Raw genomic sequence first — 17,582 nt, 5'->3', positions numbered from 1 at the left:
TAGATGTTTTTCTGGAACTCTCTTGCTTTTTCCATGATCCAGCAGATGTTGGCAATTTGATCTCTGGTTCCTCTGCCTTTTCTAAAACCAGCTTGAACATCAGGGAGTTCACGGTTCACGTATTGCTGAAGCCTGGCTTGGAGAATTTTGAGCATTACTTTACTAGCATGTGAGATGAGTGCAATTGTGTGGTAGTTTGAACATGCTTTGGCATTGCCTTTCTTTGGGATTGGAATGAAAACTGATTTTGTTAGAAGATAGTATTTAACTGCCATTGCCAGAAAGCATCCTGATAAATATCACAGGTCTATAATGTCTATGAATAGTGAATAGTGCCTCTGGATAGCCTGTTGTATCATCTGTTATCTCCCTGGATTATTTATTATGTTATCTATTGGTGTATAACAAATTACTCTAAAATTGAGCAACTGAAAACAAGAATAAACATTTACTATCTCCCAGTTTCTATGAGTCAGGAATTCAGAAGCAGCTTTGCTAAGTGGTTCTGAGTCAGTCTCTTTCATGAGGTTGCAGTCAGGATGTCAGGGGGCTGCTGTCATCTGAAGGCTTGACTGGGGCTCAATGACCCAGTCTCCTGGTGGTCACTCACACAGCTCAGCCCCTCGCCATGTGGACCTTCCATAGAATGTCCTGATGACATGGCAGCTGGCATCCCCTGGAGCAAGTGATCCCAGAGAGAGCCAGGCGGACACAGCAATGTCTTTTATGATTTCGCCAGCATTTGGTGTTGTCACTTCTTGCTACTTTAGCCACTCCGATAGGTGTGCAGTGCTACCTTATTCCTCTTTGGTGGATCTTGCTCCAGCTTTTTCATAGTTGTTATGTCCCTGTAAGCTCTTTTAGAGCAGGGCCCTGCTTGGTCTGCTCTCTGTGCATTCCCACACCCCAGGGCAGTGCCGCATTCAGGAAGACACCCAATGACTATTCAGGCATTGAACACATGGCCTGCAGGGCCTCTGGTCCTTTTTAAAAACAAGAGGAAAACAGCGAGGCCTTTGCTCGAGGAAACGGCTTGAACACCTGCCCAGGTGGGATTGCTCAGGGAAGGCTAAGGCCCTCCATCACCCATAGAGAAGCAGGGAGGAAGGGGCGGAGCACCCAGCACCCTGACACCCCACTGGGTCCCTGGTGCCTCCAAGTCACTCGGGGCCCACATTGTGGGCCTGACACTTCTCCCTTGTCCCTTTCTGCTGCATCTGCCTTCTCAGGGCAGAAACATCCAGAAGATAAGTGTGTGGGAATTCCCAGAGCTCTTGCCACTGGGCCGTGGGGCTTCCTGGCTTTGTTTTCCTTTTTCTTTTCTCCCCACTGTAACTGCACCCAGGAAAGGGCCAGGCTTTGGCTAGTATTTATCTATGGGCCATGACCAAGCTTTGCCCAGAGTAGCAGAGCCCTCCCCATGCCCTGGCATTAAAAATTAGGGTGGCTTGTTGTCCACACTGACTCTGTTCTGCTCCCTGAAGGGAGGGGGTGCCTGCTGTCTTCTGCCCGGACCCCTCCTTCTGACCCCCCTCCCTCCTAGCAGCTATCACTGGCCACACTGTGTTTAATGTACAGATAATCCTGAAGTATCTCAGAAGAGGCTTCTCCCCACAGGGAAATGTTTCCCTGAGAGTAACAGAATACTGACATGATAAATTAGGTAACAATGCACTTGAATTTAACACTGAATATAACTTGAATTTAACACTGAATATAAATATTTATCAAATGGCTCAAGATATACGTATGTAGGAGGTCACTGTTTTTTAAAAAACCAAGAATGGCAAGTGAAGGGAAACCTCATCAACTAAGATGAAGCCAGAAGTTAAGGTCAGAAGGCAAAACACCTGCCATAAGGCCCCCCATTCCCTTCCAAAAAAGGGGTCACAAAATTGGTTTAAGGTTTCTAGTAACTGTGTCAGTATGCTGCTGCTGCTGCTAAGTCGCTTCTGTTGTGTCCGTCTCTGTGCAACCCCGTAGACGGCAGCCTACCAGGTTCCCCCGTCCCTGGGATTCTCCAGGCAAGAACACTGGAGTAGGTTGCCATTTCCTTCTCCAATGCATGAAAGTGAAAAGTGAAAGTGAAGTCGCTCAGTCGTGTCCGACTCTTCGAGATCCCATGGACTGCAGCCTACCAGGCTCCTCCATCCATGGGACTTTCCAGGCAAGAGTACTGGAGTGGGGTGCCATTGGTACGCTAGGGCTGTGATAACAAAGTACCACGGAGCAGGGCTTAAAGAGCAAGACTGATTTTTGCACAGTTCTAGAGGCTGGATCTAGTCCAAGATCAAGGTGTTGCGGGGTCCATTTCCTTTGAGGCGTCTCTCTTCAGCTTGCTGTCTCCACCTCCCTCCACCGCCCCCTCCGCCCCATGTTCTCACATGGTCTCCCCTCTGGGGGTCACACTGGATAAGAGCCCACTCATAGGGCCCCATTTTAACCTCAATTACCTCTTTCAAGACTCTACCTCCATACACAGTAACACTCTGACATCCTGGAGCTTGAGACTTCAGTATGATGGAGCTGGACCAGGGAACAGCTCAGCTACCATTAGCAGTGCCGTTGTGAGTACAGCCACATTAGTAGCCAAAAGCAGCAAAATGGGAGTCTGTGACAGGAGGCAGAGGATCTGTGAAATAAACCAAAGCATTCTCCCAGCTGGAGCCTTGAGTCATGAGAGAGGACTCCCGCTTTGGCCCCTGACTGGCGGACGCGGTGGGAGTCAGGAGTGGCCCCCATTCCCGCAGCACACAGAGCAGCGGAGCCTCACGTGGCCGGCCAGCCTTGTGTTCAGGACTTACACATTCCCAAAGTGGAATTTGATGAAATCATGCCCGAGGGGAGACTCCATAGCCTTCGCTAAAAGGCAGGCGCCAGCTGCCTGATGAGGAGCCCAGCTTCCAGGGCCTTCGGGGTCCTGGGAAGAGCCCAGTAGTACCTTGAGAAGGGGCATTTGGGAGTGGGGCTCTGAGTGACAGGTGAGAGTGGGGAAAGCTGAGGAAGAGGGGGCAGCTCCCTAGCAGAGGAGGAGGGAGGGGAGCCCCAAGCAAAGGCAGGGGTGGGATAGGAGAGCACCGCGGAGGCCCACCAGCCTGACCTCCCTGGGCCAGGATCCCAGAGCTGGCGTCCCCTCCAGGGGCCAGGTCCTCTAACTCAATCTCTTCCTGTGTGTGTCCCCGCAGGGCTCCGGCTGAGAACATGGCCAATGGCATTGACGAGCTGATTGGCATTCCCTTCCCCAACCACAGCAGCGAGGTCCTGTGCAGCCTGAACGAGCAGCGGCATGACGGACTGCTGTGCGACGTGCTCCTGGTGGTGCAGGAGCAGGAATATCGCACCCACCGCTCGGTCCTGGCCGCCTGCAGCAAGTACTTCAAGAAGCTCTTCACGGCCGGCACCTTAGCCAGCCAGCCCTACGTCTACGAGATTGACTTCGTCCAGCCCGAGGCGCTGGCCGCCATCCTGGAGTTCGCTTACACCTCCACGCTCACCATCACCGCCTCCAACGTCAAGCACATCCTTAACGCCGCCAGGATGCTGGAGATCCAGTGCATCGTGAACGTGTGCCTGGAGATCATGGAGCCCGGGGGGGACAAGGAGGATGACGACGACGACGAGGAGGACGATGATGAGGACGAAGAGGAGGAGGAGGAGGAGGAAGAGGAGGACGACGACGATGACACGGAGGATTTTGCTGATCAAGAAAACTTGCCTGACCCCCAGGACATCAGTTGCCACCAAAGCCCTTCCAAGTCGGACCACCTCTCAGAGAAGGCTTATTCGGACACACCCAGAGACTTCCCCGACTCCTTCCAGGCCGGCAGCCCAGGCCACCTGGGCGTGATCCGGGACTTCTCCATCGAATCTCTGCTGAGGGAGAACCTGTACCCCAAAGCCAGCCTCCCCGACAGGAGACCCTCCTTATCTCCATTCGCCCCGGACTTCTTTCCGCACCTCTGGCCAGGGGACTTCAGTGCCTTTGCCCAGCTGCCTGAGCAGCCCATGGACAGTGGGCCCCTGGACCTGGTCATCAAGAACCGCAAGATCAAGGAAGAGGAGAAGGAGGAGCTACCCCCACCCCCACCGCCGCCTTTCCCCAACGATTTCTTCAAGGACATGTTCCCGGACCTTCCCGGGGGTCCCCTGGGCCCCATCAAGGCGGAGAATGACTACGGTGCCTATCTCAACTTCCTGAGCGCCACCCACCTGGGGGGCCTCTTCCCGCCCTGGCCGCTGGTGGAGGAGCGCAAGCTGAAGCCCAAGGCCTCTCAGCAGTGCCCCATCTGCCACAAAGTCATCATGGGGGCGGGGAAGCTGCCGCGGCACATGAGGACCCACACCGGGGAGAAGCCATACATGTGCAACATCTGCGAGGTCCGCTTCACCAGGTGCGCCGGGCTGCCTGTGGGGGAGAGGCGGGGCTGGGCTGGCCGGGGGCGGGGCTGGGCGGGGCGGGGCGGGCCGGGGGCGGGGCTGGGAGGGCCGGGGGCGGGGCTGGGAGGGCCGGGGCGTGGGGCAGGGATGGGGCGGGGCGGGGCTAGATGGGGGCAGGGAAAGGGCGGGGCTGGGCTGCCGGGGGGTGGGGGGGGAGGGTGCTGGGAGGGCCGGGGGCGGGGCTGGGAGGCCCGGGGGCGGGGCGAGATGGGGGCAGGGAAAGGACCGGACGAGATGGGGCGGGGCGGGCTGGAGGCAGGGCTTGGAGGGCCGGGGCGTGGTGGAAAGGGTCGGGGGCCACCGGATGGAAAGGGGGCCACCGGTATGGAAAAGGACCCAGGTCAGGGGAGGTCTACTGGGGTCCTAGCCGCACAGCAAGCTCATTGTCATAGGTGCTGGGCATTACCAGGCGCAGTGATTTTCAAATATTTTCTCATATTACCCTACTAGGTGGAAGGCCAAGATATGAAATAGATCCGAGCAGAGCTGTCTGATTAAGGCGGAAGTAGGGAAGCTCCCACTGCAGACCCGGGGAAGCCAGTTTGAAGCTCCCCAATGGCGTGCAGCAGCAACCCCCCCCCCCCCCCCCGCCACCCCTCCTTTTATTTGGAGCACAGTCAGCATGCCAGGGCCTGTCCTGAGTGGATTCCTCAGACTACCCCTCCCGCCACGCCCTGAAAGTCAGGGAGGGCCATGGCCTTTGTCCACAGATGGGTGATCCGTCTCCTAGTAGCTAATCAGCCACCCCTAAGCTCAGTTGTGAAATAGCAGAGCTAGGACTTGAACTTCAGTGAAACCCCCGGAGGCCCTTTCAGTCCTATTTGGGGTCAGACCTACAGGATGTGCCTCCTTTTATGATGTCCCCCTTGACTGTCCATGTTAGGAAGAGGGTTAACTTTATGCTGTTATGAAAGTGGAAATTTGAAATCAGTACATGATAAACCCTTCATCTTCCCTGGACTGTGTTCCATTCAGCACTCAAGTATTATATACCTCCTCTGCAGAGCAACTTTTGTGATCAAAACTGACTGATGGGATCCTTTGGGGTCCGATTTGTCCAGGGCTAGGTTTCGATGGGCTTCTTTGGGGGAGATAAGATCTGTTGGTATCAATGGTGGTCACTGATGTGGGGCTGACGCTCACAGCCATGTCTGCGGTGGGAAGGTCCTAGTGAGTGCCCTGCGTCAGGGCTTACTCATTTCAGTGTGTGTATCTGATTTGGACAGAGCCTGGTGGGATCTGCCCTGGGACGGTGACTTCCTAGTCCAGGTCTTGTCCCCACACTGCCACTGTCCCCCCAAAAGGAGCCACCTTGAGAAACCCACACTTACTCCAGGGGCGCTGCTGTCACCCTTGGCAGTTTAGCTTTGGGAATCGCTGGGAGCTTATTCTTTTGCTTTTCCTCAGTGGACCCAAAGCTTCAGTTTTGAGGACAGAGTACTGTGTTTTGAATCAGGTAGATTATCAAATCAGTGGCAATGCTTTGAGGGGAACAACAAGATGAGTCCTGCTAAGTCACGAGACTCGCTCTCTCTGGTGGCTTGAAAACTCTATTTGAGGTTGCCAGCGAGGGTCAGGGAATAGATGACAGTTGTGGAAACAGCTCTGCAGGCTCTTCCAGTGACTGCTTCAAAGGACAACTCTGATTGTTTCCAAGGTGGCCTTGGGTCCCCTTGCAGCTGCTGCTGTGAAGGAAACTCCAGCACACTCTCCCAGCTGCTCCAGGCTGACAGTAACTGGAGAATTTCCAGGTGTTAGAAGGGCAGGGACCCCCATACCTGGGGTATGTCCCCTTCCAGCCAGCAGTGCTGACCTCAAGTGCTCAGTTCTCTCATTGCTGCAGAGCAGCTAGATCCAAAGTCCCTAAGGTTCACCCCCTCTCAGGTACTCCTCACTAACGGCCCTGCCACTCTGATGTCACCCTATCTCCCACCCTGCATTCACCTTAGATCTACAGAATACCTGAAATGCTTCACAAAAGCACAGCGATAACAGAAGGAAGACAAGCCAGAGCCCAGTCCAAATTCAAGTGCAGTTCATGCATCTGGAGCCAGGACCTTTAGCAGTCTGTGCTTCCAAGCCCAGCCCCTTGGGAATGACTTTAAGACGTGGACAGCCTTCGCAGGCCAGATCCAGCAAAGCCAGCCCCTGAGTCCTGCCATCCAGGCTCTGCCTCCTTTGCTTGTCCCCTGAGCAGATGGTGGACACTGGGGACACCCCTCCCCACAGGGGAGGCCCAGGGCTGTGACTTCAGTGGTAGGTGCTGCATCACAGGGTACCGCACGGGAACCTGTCCCTGCCCCCACCACCCCCCAAGTCCCCGTCTCCCTTCCCTCCCTCACTTTCCTCTGGGTCTTTCCCACAGTCCGCTTTCCGAGAGGGCCATGTGGGGCTGAGTCCCTGCCTTCCCTAGGGAAAGTTTTTAACTTGGTCAGTCAAGACAGTCAGACTTCTCACCCTCTTGACACCAGAACATCCTCTGCGTGGGCCTCCTGGCCTAGCTAGCCTCCATGCTGTGTTACATAGGAGGGTCGCATTCCAGACCCTCCCTCCCAACACATTCCCGCTGATCACTGAGGGTGGCCTCTGTGCCCGCTGGCGGGCTCATCACCCCTCCAGGCCTGAGTAGCCCTCCAGCCCAGGGCCCTGGCCTCCATTCGGGTTAATCCTGCTCAGCCATCTGGGTCCCCAGGCCTGCTTCCAGCTGAAGCAGCTCCATGCCCACCTCTATCCGCATCTCCCCTCTGGACCCTCCTGAGAAAGACCAGAAAAGTTCTGGGACCACCCCCCAGCACCTCCTCAGAGCAGAGATACTGGAAGTGGAGGGAGGTTGGGGACTCTTATTTCTCACTGTGGGCTGTGGCTGGATATGATGGGCACTCCCTGACACCCCTCCCCATCACATTCCTCAGAATCACTGATTCCTTGCTTCCCTCCTGCCTCCTCCCCAGAGCTGCCCTGTAGGATTCCTTTCAAACATCAGAGAGCCTCAACCCTGGCCGTCCAGGTCGGGGTCAACCCTGGCTGTCCAGGATCGCCTGTGACTCTCACTATAGCCGAGTCCCCTCGCAGCCTTTCCGTGGGGACCTCCTTTGCAGCTGACTCCTTACAGCCACCAGCTGTAACCCCACCCTCCTTCCCCAGCTGGAGACTCTTCAGCTCCACTTACAGCCGCAGCTGCTGCCTCTTTGACTCAGAATTCCCAGTTTCCCTTGCAAGGCAAAGCCACTCGCTGGACTGGAGCCCGAGGGGCAGAGGGACCCGGGACCTGCTGCCCTCCTGTCCTTCTCTTGGACACCGTTTTCCTTTCTGGGGCTGAGTCTTCGCCTAATTACAGCTGAGCTTCTGCCCTGTGGCCAGGTCTCCTTTCCTCTCTTCTTGATGCTGACCCACTTTCCCTCCCTCCTGGGCGTTATGTCTCCCTGCAAGGTGGCCTTTTGGCTCAGGCTCTGAGTTTCGGCTTCCAGTGCCCACTCCCAGCATGTTCACGCCCCATGGGAACATCATTCCTCATGACTTCAGCAGCACAGCAGAGGGACCTTGGGTGGGTGGGGGGGGTCTTCCAACAGAGCCCCTCCTCCCCCTAAGTTCCCACTTGCTGCTCTCATTCTGTGGGTGTCCGAGAAGGGCCTGAGGCCTCCTACCAGCATGTTGTCTATTCCTTGGCATCAGGAACCTCACCTCTGGGTTCCTGATTTCAGCCAGGCTCACGGTTGTCTCACCAGTAGTTTTCCCAGCTCTGAGACAACCCTGGTGCCCCAGAAAAGGCCTCAGTGGCTTCAAACAGACTGTGTATCTCTGGCCCCATGCTGGCCCCTCCGAGCTCTGACCATCCTAAGGTCACCTTGGCTCCAAGCCCTCTGTCTGTGCCTGAGTCTATGTGTCCACTCCCCCAGCCTGGTCCAAGGTCACCGTTTTCTTCCTGAGGCTGGCCGGGCCCTGTGCCGGCTGCAGAGACAGATCCTGATGAAACCGGTCCTGTGGCTCTCACTTGGGAGAGAGAAGAACTCTAGGACTTAGGGCAGAGGCAGTCTGGATCAAGATGCCCCTGACCCTCCTCATCTGAAAGTCTGGAAGCCCAGGCCAAAGGTCAAGACTCCAGGGGCCACCAGAGGTGCCCTAGGATGGGCCTTGAGGAGCGGGGAGCACATGGGCCAGGGAAGATGGGAAGGTATTTGTCCTCTCTGCATGTCCTCTAGGATGCTGCTGTGCTTGGAGGGGCTTTTCCCTGCCCACCCACATCACAGGGCCCTCCTGCTCCTTGTTGCCCCAGCCCCAGTCATCACTGCCAACTGGGCCGGGCCCCAAGTCTGTGAAGGCTTCGGAAGACTCTTGGGTCCTCCTGTCCTGCCATATGGGTCCTTGAGTGCAGGCAGCCTGTCCAGGGATCCCCTAGAGAGCATCACTGGGCAAGGTCCCCTCCCAGCCCCCGGCATCCTGTCTGCAGCCTGGCTCTCCCAGGTGCCTGGAGCCACAACTGTGAAGTCAAGAAACTGCAGCACTTGAGAAGAGACCAGTCTCCATGACAACAGAGGGACCACAGAGGCCCTGGAAAAGGATGGGCAACCTCTGTGCCCCAGGGAGTCAGTCTCTGATGCCCCGCGATTCCCCCAGTCTCCACTAAATCCCCTGTAGACACCCCATAAAGCCTACGACTTTACCCTCCAACCCCAAAGCCCAGTGCAAGCCAGCTGCTGATTGCTCTGTAGCCCAACTGCTGTTGGCTCTCAAGGCAAGGCCAGGAGCCTGGCTGTTGCTGCTTTTTTTTTTCTTTTCCTGTATTTTCTTTTTAGTTCTCCCACCCCTGGCAGCTCTGGGGACCTTATTAAGATAATATAATGTCATTAGCAGCGGCAGCAGGAAGAGAATTTTTCTCCGACCATCAGGTTACCAAGAAGTCTGGATGGGTGGTGCTGGGAAAGCGTTCTCCCTGGGAGCCTCCAGGACCCATGACCTCTTCCTTTCACTCAGGGGAATGAGACCACAAGTTCTGGCTCATCTTTCTCGACGAGGAGCACTCGGAGCTGGAAGGGGGAATGCCTATTGGGGTTTGCATGGATGTGACTTGGGCTGGCTCCCCGGTGTGGGGTAAAGGGATGAGATGGCAGACCAGGGCACAGGGCAAGAGAGGAGCATGTCAGATTTGGACTGGGGAGTTCTAAGGAGCGGCCCCACACTGGCAGGCCATAGCCATGACCACCCACTGTACATTCAGTGGTCAGCACTGGGTGGGACTCCAGAGCCTCTGGTGGGTTCTTATCCGAGCAGGTTCTGGTACCACCTGGGCCACGTGCTGAACGAGGAGGAAGAGAGCAGGGTCTGGTGGGCAGGGAACACAGAACCCAGGGTCTCCCGAGGGCTACAACCCCACAGGGCACGGTGATGAGGAACTCCAGCTTCCGGGCCTGGATCTGCCTCTGACTAGCTGTGTGACTTTGGCCAAGCCTCCTGCCCTCTCTGGGCTCAGTTCCCCCACGTAACACAAAGGGGTTGAAGCAAGTGCTCCCTAAGTTCACACCCAGGTTTATGACCCCATTTATCACCCAAGATCAGGAAAGCCCTGGACCCATTACAGCACTTCTCTTTGCCTCCACTTCCTCCCAAGAATGATGGAAACTCAGGCTTCATGGGCTTTAGTGAGATAAGGTATAATCACCTGCACAGTTACACCTCCACTGGAGCTCCCGATTAGTTCTGGCAGGACTGGCCCTGAGCCTGGGTCCCTTTTTTGCATCTGCTGGGGGCCAGTGCTCCTTGCCCATGAATCTGCTGCTTCCTCATCATCTTGCTGTCTAGGCGCCTAACAAGACAGGTCCCCGGGAGCCAGGGACAGGACGGTGGCTCTGCAGGCATGAGGAGCAGCTAAGGGAAACGCACACATGGTGGCCCTGCCCTGGGAATAACACGCCTGGAAAACAAAGACAGCAAGGACAGCCTCTGGACAAGTGTCCCCATCTGCCAGGAGCGCCTGTGTGGCTGAGTGGGAACCACAGAGTGCAGACGGGGAGACAGGGCCCCCAGGACTTGCTGGGCAGGCAATGCTCATACGTAAGTGGCCATTAGAGGGCAGGAGAAGGCGATGCAGACACGTGGTCCTCCGGGACTCCCTTCTTGCTCCTCGAGTGACCTGCCCTGGGCTGCCGTGTTCAGGTGCTTTGGAAGGTCAGGGCAAAGAATGAGACCTGGGTGGACAGGGGAAGTTACTATGAAAGACTGCACTTAAGTTTGACCTTGAAGAATCCCGGGGATTAGGAGTGGTAGACATTTCGGGCAGGGCAGTTTGCAAGGGTGAAGACAGAGCTGAAGGACGAGGGTGCAGGGCAGAGGAGGGCGGGAATGAGGGGCTCACGGCTGGGAAGGAAGAAGCATATCTATGCTTGGACATCTGGAGGGAAACTGAGGATGGAGCGTGGTGTGTCCAAAGATATGCCCAGAATGGGGAGGAGCCAGGGCTGACCAGCATCCATCCCATAATATGGCAGGCTCTGAGCCAGGGGCACTGGCAGTCCAGCTCCTGCTGGCAGAGATGCAAAGACGCAAGCTGGCTGGAGCAGGGCCCACTAGGGGAGCAGCGTGCCTGTGTGGTATGTGGGTGCAATACTGTGAGGGGGGACAGGGGACTGGCAAAGGAGAGAGGGTGAGTCTTTTTTCCAGCTTTATTGACATATAACACTGTATATATTTAAGGTGTACAACAGTAATGATTTAATATGCATATATACTGTGAAATGATTACCCACAGTCATGTTAGTTAACACACCCACCACCTGACTTAGTTATCTTTTTTTGTGCTGAAAACATCTAAAATCTATCCTCTTAGTAATTTTCAATTACACAATACAGTGTTGTTCGCTATAGTCACCAAGGGCCCCCAGATCTTATTCCTTTGTAACTGGAAGGGGTGAGCTTGTAAGGAGACGCCGAAGCTATTTTAAGGGGTGAGTTAGCACAGAGGTCATTTGACAGGGTTGGGGGGCTTGGAAGATTTTAAGGGGAACCACCGGACTCCTAGCTCTGAAGGAAAGTGACTAAGAGTTCAGCTGCTGAGAGTCAGGCTGGAACATTCCAGCTCCACTCATGATGCCTCTGCCAGCAGATCAAGAGTAGAAGAGTCATGATATATGAAGCCAGCCAGGCAGACATTGAGTATTAGCCCATTACCCAGATGCAAACACTCTCAGAACACTAAAGGTCTTCCCTAGTGGCTCAGTTGGTAAAGAATTTGCCTGCAATGCAGGAGACCCAGGTTTGATCCCTGGGTCAGGATGATCCCCTGGAGAAGGGAATGGCACCCCACTCCAGTGTTCTTGTCTGGAGAATCCCATGGACAGAGGAGCCTGATGGGCTACAATCCATGGAGGTCACAAAGAGTCAGATACAACTGAGCAACTAACAGACACATTGAGCCTCCCATTTTAGAGGTCGGGAAACTGAGGCCCAGGGCAGCTAAGGACCTGGTCTGGTTCTTGGAGTGTGCCGAGCCAGGGCCCAGCTCTGCCAACATACTTGCGCATCATATCCATATGGAAAGGCCATTACTGACATAAGGAGGCTGGGCCACCTTAGAAAGCCATTCCTTCCCTGGAAATGGGCCGGGTTGGATCAGTGTTTTCAAGGTCCTGGGAAGCATACTGCTAGCGATGCAGGTTACTCGGCCCCTGATTCAGACATGCTCCCGGTAAACTAAATGATCGCTATTTTTTTTTCCAGGACTAACTTAAGAGCTCTGTCCACTCCCCTTCCCACTGCTTGCAGGAAAAGTCTCCCCTGGGGACAGCGGCTCCTGCCCAGGCTGAGCTGCTCCCACAGCTTGGCCCAGCCTAGCTTTCTGGCCCCGGAGACGGAAGGCTGGCTGCCGATGCCCTGGTGTGACTGTCTGGGCTGCACTTTTTGAGGCAGCCCCTACAGGCCTCAGGCTGGGAACACTCCTTAGGAAATCCTCCAAAGAGCCTGCAAACAAACCCCGCCCAGTTAGGCCTCCAGGCCACTCTGCCCCTCACTGCCTGGTACCTTTGGGAAAGCTCTTTGACTTCTCTGAGTCCCCAGCTGCTCTTTGACTTCTCTGAGTCCCCAGCTCTTCTGGGATCCCAGTGAGGAAATTGATCCAGGTGTGTTGAATTAAGCTCATGCAAACCCAGATTCCTGGTCAGTAGGAACTCATGTCTGGCCCTAGGTTCAATTCTGCACAGAGAGGTTAAGTAACTTGCCTAAAGGTCATCCAGCAAGTCAGTGGAAGATCTGCAGCCGGAAGGGGTTCCCACACCCTAATAGGTGTCCCCGTCCTGCACTACACCTTGCTTGTGAATAATGACCTTCCAGGGTCATTAAGATGGTGTATTCACCTGCCTCAAGCAGGCACTCAATGAGACAAAGTTATAGTCACCTTCTCAGCACTTCTCACACACTTGGGCCAATCGCTACTGAGGTGTGATTTATTTTAGATGCCGGAATGAAAAGCTCAGAAGAGCACTGCATATTTAAAGGAGGCCCTTGACATCTGAAGATTTACTACTTGCATTGTCCACTATTTGAGGGTGACCCTCGGGGTCGATACTATTAAATATATATAATAGTAATTTTTTTAATCGACCTTATAAGGTTGCAGTGAGGACTGAATGAGAGGATGTATTTAAAGCCCCACTGGTGACTCTCCACCAGGCCCTCAATCTCCAGGATGGAGTCTCTCAGCCAGTGAGTGAGCCTGGCCGAGCACCGAGCATCAGCATCTCATTAGAACCTGCGTGAGTGTGTGGGGTGCCAAGTCACAGTCCCCAGCACTGTACAGCATCACTCCAACGGTACAGACAGCACTTTGCTCCCCGCCCTTACTTGTTCACACAGGCCACAGTGCAGGACTGAGGACAGAGGCCTGGGCTCTTCTAGTCCCAGCTCGGTCATTATCCTGGTGACCTTAGAGACTTCACCTCCCTGGGCCACCGTTTGCCCCCCAGCCAAGTGAAGGATTAACCTAGGCCGGTGGTTCTCAGAGCAGCAGCAGCAGCAGCAGTGGCATCTGAAAGCTTGTTCAAAATGCAAATTCTCTGCTCTCTCCCCACAGACCTCCTGACTCAGGCTGTCTGGGAGGAGAGCCCAGCCCTCCGTGTTTCATCAAACCCTAATAATGGCTCATTACCTTTGAGGCCCACTAGCCTAGATGCTAAGTCCCCTTCCTGCTCCAAAATCCAATCACCTGGATGAAATGTGGATTACCGAGACCCTAAGAGCAGGATGCTGGTGGGGGAGGGCGCATGAGATGTCACAGCAGGATACTCATTGTGCAGTTGAGGGGCAGCTGGTGGGTTGTGGGCAGGGCAGGGACCCGGGGGGTGGGGGCTTCTGGTGTGTGGAGAATACCCTCCCTTCCTCCTCCCTGCCCGCCCCCCTCTCCACCCTCACCTCCCAGGTGCCCGCCCGCCTTCTAGAGATGGATCCATCCTCCTGATCCTTCTCCCCTGCTCCCCCCCAGCATGCTCATGAAAGTCGTTTTCTCTCCTGCTCCGCCCCTGGGGAGCTAGTCAGAAAAAAACGAGAGCCAGCGAGACCTCTAGTGGCCAGGGGGACACCAGGCAGCCAGGACCTGCTCCCGCTGGCGTCCTGAGCTGCTGCTGAGTGTGGTTTAAATCTGGCCATTTTAGGGCGGGTGCCTGGGCTCCACAGCTGCTCCAACCTCAACCCCGAGCCAAAAATGACAGGCAGACGCTCCACCCAAGCCACACCTGCAGGGAGGAGGTGGGAGATGACATAGCTTCCTGGCCTGAGAGGCCTGGTCAAGGAAGGTGCAGAAGACAGCAGAGAGTTCTCATGGCTCCACAGACTCCAACTCGGCCAGCCTGAAAGGCTGCTTTAGCTGGTTTAGGCGGCATTCAGTCTTTATAAAAACAGCCTTGAGATGTCAGTCCTCCTTTCAAGACCACCAGGAGGTGTGTGGAATCCGGCTCAACACGAACCCAAATTTCTGTGCATCATCTCTGCACACCAGGAACTGATGCCTCATGCGAGGTTCAACTCTTGTGCAGAGAGGTTGTTACTCACCTAAGGTCACTCAGTTAGCGGTGGGTCTGCAGCTGGAGTAGGGGCTCCCACATACCCTATGGGAGGCGTTCCGCCACATCATCGCTTACCTCTGAATAATACCACTTAAACCCTGCAAAGCTTTGTCCTAGCTTAGGCTGCGTTCTTGTTGCACCTGGCTCTTTTGTAAACCTTGGAATTGTCTGCAGACAAAGAGGAGAGCCCAGGGCTGGAGCTAAGAAACCACAGCGCAGGAGACTTGAACAACGTGTGCCTGCTCTCTGGAACTCTCAGATTAGTGCTGAGGACAGGCAGGTCCCAACAGCCCAGGGGCTGGGATGGGACCAGGTGAACCCAGAGGGAAGACCCTGTTGCCTGGAGAGAGCGGAGCTGGCAGTGCAATCCAGTATCAGAAGTGGCTGCCCACTTGGAGAATAATGAAAGATTGCTGACTTTCGGGGGGCCTATGGCCCCAGAAAGTCTATTTTCCATTGTGTGAAACAGGCCCTGACGGAGTGGGTGCTTCATTCTCTCTGATCTTATTCCTAAAAGGTGTTCTGGAGTGACAGAGGCCTTTCAGAACCCAGCTCCCACTCTACTCTAATCCAGGGGAGGAACCACACCTGTTTGGAGTGGTGCAGTAGTTGAAGGCGGGCTTCCCAGGTGGTGCTAGTGGTAAAGAACCCACCTGCCAATGCAGGAGATGTAAGAGATAAGGGTTTGATCCCTAGGTGGGGAAGAGTCCCTGGAGTAGGAAATGGCAACCCACTCCAGTATTCTTGCCTGGAGAATCCCTTGGACAGAGGAACCTGGCAGGCTACAGTCTATAGGGTCACAAAGAGTCAGACACGACTGAAGTGACTTAGCACGCACGCAGGCACGTACACACACAGTTCAGTTCAGTTCAGTCGCTCAGTCGTCTCCAACTCTTTGAGACCCCATGAATTGTAGCACCCCAGGCCTCCCTGTCCATCACCATCTCCTGGAGTTCACTCAAACTCATGTCCATCAAGTCGGTAATGCCATCCAGCCATCTGTCATCCCCTTCTCCTCCTGCCCCTAATCCCTCTCAGCATCAGAGTCTTTTCCAATGAGTCAACTCTTTGCATGAGGTGGCCAACGTACTGGAGTTTCAGCTTTAGCATCATTCCCTCCAAAGAATACCCAGGACTGATCTCATTTAGAATGGACTGGTTGGATCTCCTTGCAGTCCAAGGGACTCTCAAGAGTCTTCTCCAACACCACAGTTCAAAAGCATCAATTCTTCGGCGCTCAGCCTTCTTCACAGTCCAACTCTCACATCCATATATGACCACTGGAAAAACCATAGCCTTGACTAGATGGACCTTTGTTGGAAAAGCAATGTCTCTGCTTTTGAATATGCTATCTAGGTTGGTCATAACTTTCCTTCCAAGGAGTAAGCATCTTTTAATTTCGTGGCTGCAATCACCATCTGCAGTGATTTTGGAGCCCCCAGAAATAAAGCCTGACACTGTTTCCACTGTTTGCCCATCTATTTGCCATGAAGTGATGGGACCAGATGCCATGATCTTCGTTTTCTGAATGTTGAGCTTTAAGACAACTTTTTCACTCTCCTCTTTCACCTTCATCAAGAGGCTTTTGAGTTCCTCTTCACTTTCTGTCATAAGGGTGGTATCATCTGCATATCTGAGGTAATTGATATTTCTCCCGGTGATCTTGATTCCAGCTTGTGCTTCTTCCAGCCCAGCATTTCTCATGATGTACTATGCATAGAAGTTAAATAAACAGGGTGACTATATACAGCCTTGGTGTACTCCTTTTCCTATTTGGAACCAGTCTGTTGTTTCATGTCGTAGTTGAAGGTAAATTCTAGCCGGAGTCGCATTCCTGGGGGTTGACACCACGTCAGTAGGGAGCCTTGGCTCGTTCTGGAGGGAGAGCAGCAGAGAGTCAGGGGCAGCCCCTGGGGTTGCAGGCAGGGACTGACGCCGGCTCTGTGTTGCAGGCAGGGACTGACTCGGGCTCTGTGTTGCAGGCAGGGACTGACTCCCGGCTCTGTGTTGCAGGCAGGGACTGACTCCCTGCTCTGTGTTGCAGGCAGGCACTGACGCCGGCTCTGTGTTGCAGGCAGGGACTGACTCCTGGCTCTGTGTTGCAGGCAGGGACTGACTCCCGGCTCTGTGTTGCAGGCAGGCACTGACGCCGGCTCTGTGTTGCAGGCAGGGACTGACTCGGGCTCTGTGTTGCAGGCAGGACAAGCTGAAGATCCACATGAGAAAGCACACGGGGGAGCGGCCCTATCTGTGCATCCACTGCAACGCCAAGTTCGTGCATAACTACGACCTCAAGAACCACATGCGCATCCACACGGGCGTGAGGCCCTACCAGTGCGAATTCTGCTACAAGAGCTTCACGCGCTCTGACCACCTGCACCGCCACATCAAGCGCCAGAGCTGCCGCATGGCCCGGCCCCGGCGCGGCCGCAAGCCCGCGGCCTGGAGGGCCGCCAGCCTGCTCTTCGGGCCCGGCGGCCCGGCCCCAGAGAAGGCGGCCTTCGTGATGCCCCCCGCGCTGGGCGACGTGGGCGGCCACCTGGGCGGAGCCGCCGTGTGCCTCCCGGGCCCCAGCCCCGCCAAGCACTTCCTGGCGGCGCCCAAGGGCGCGCTGAGCCTGCAGGAGCTGGAGCGGCAGTTCGAGGAGACGCAGATGAAGCTGTTCGGGCGCGCCCAGCTGGAGGCCGAGCGGAACGCAGGGGGCCTCCTGGCCTTCGCGCTGGCCGAGAACGTGGCCGCCGCGCGGCCCTACTTCCCGCTGCCCGACCCCTGGGCCGCGGGCCTGGCCGGCCTCCCGGGGCTCGCCGGCCTCAACCACGTGGCCTCCATGTCTGAAGCCAACAACTAGGCTGGTCCTTGTCCACCCCGGTCCTGCTTCCCCGTCCCCTCCCAGGCCCACCTGCCCCATGCGATGGGTCTGAACCTTTTATTTCAAAAGGAAGAAAAAAAAAAAAAAAAGCAGCAGCAGTGATATTTTCCAGGCCTCCTGAGGCAGCTGCCTCCCCTTTGCTGGTGTCTGAGATGGGCGTCTCCTCCCAAGAGGCCTGGCCTCTTCCTGGCTGCCTCTCCCCGCCCTCAAAGAGAAACTCACAGGGGCCC

At 55.3% G+C, this 17,582-nt stretch overlaps 1 protein-coding gene across 2 annotated transcripts in view; it reads left to right on the top strand.

Annotated features, from left to right (window-relative positions):
- ZBTB7C (zinc finger and BTB domain containing 7C) overlaps window positions 1-17,331 on the top strand; it is a 305,567-nt gene extending 288,236 nt beyond the window's left edge. For both annotated transcript variants that reach the window (XM_052660518.1, XM_052660517.1), the window contains 2 exons: window positions 3,186-4,391; window positions 16,680-17,331. In XM_052660518.1, the coding sequence (XP_052516478.1) occupies window positions 3,202-4,391; window positions 16,680-17,331 (1,842 nt within the window). In that variant the 5' untranslated portion in view covers window positions 3,186-3,201. The remainder of the gene's footprint in view (window positions 1-3,185; window positions 4,392-16,679) is intronic.
- Window positions 17,332-17,582: the final 251 nt, after the last annotated feature.

The sequence above is a fragment of the Budorcas taxicolor genome, chromosome 22 (genome assembly GCF_023091745.1).
Source record: "Budorcas taxicolor isolate Tak-1 chromosome 22, Takin1.1, whole genome shotgun sequence".
Lineage (NCBI taxonomy): Eukaryota > Metazoa > Chordata > Mammalia > Artiodactyla > Bovidae > Budorcas > Budorcas taxicolor.
The sequence above is the reverse complement of the archived record's forward strand: the minus strand, read 5'-3'. Positions and strand labels throughout refer to the sequence as shown.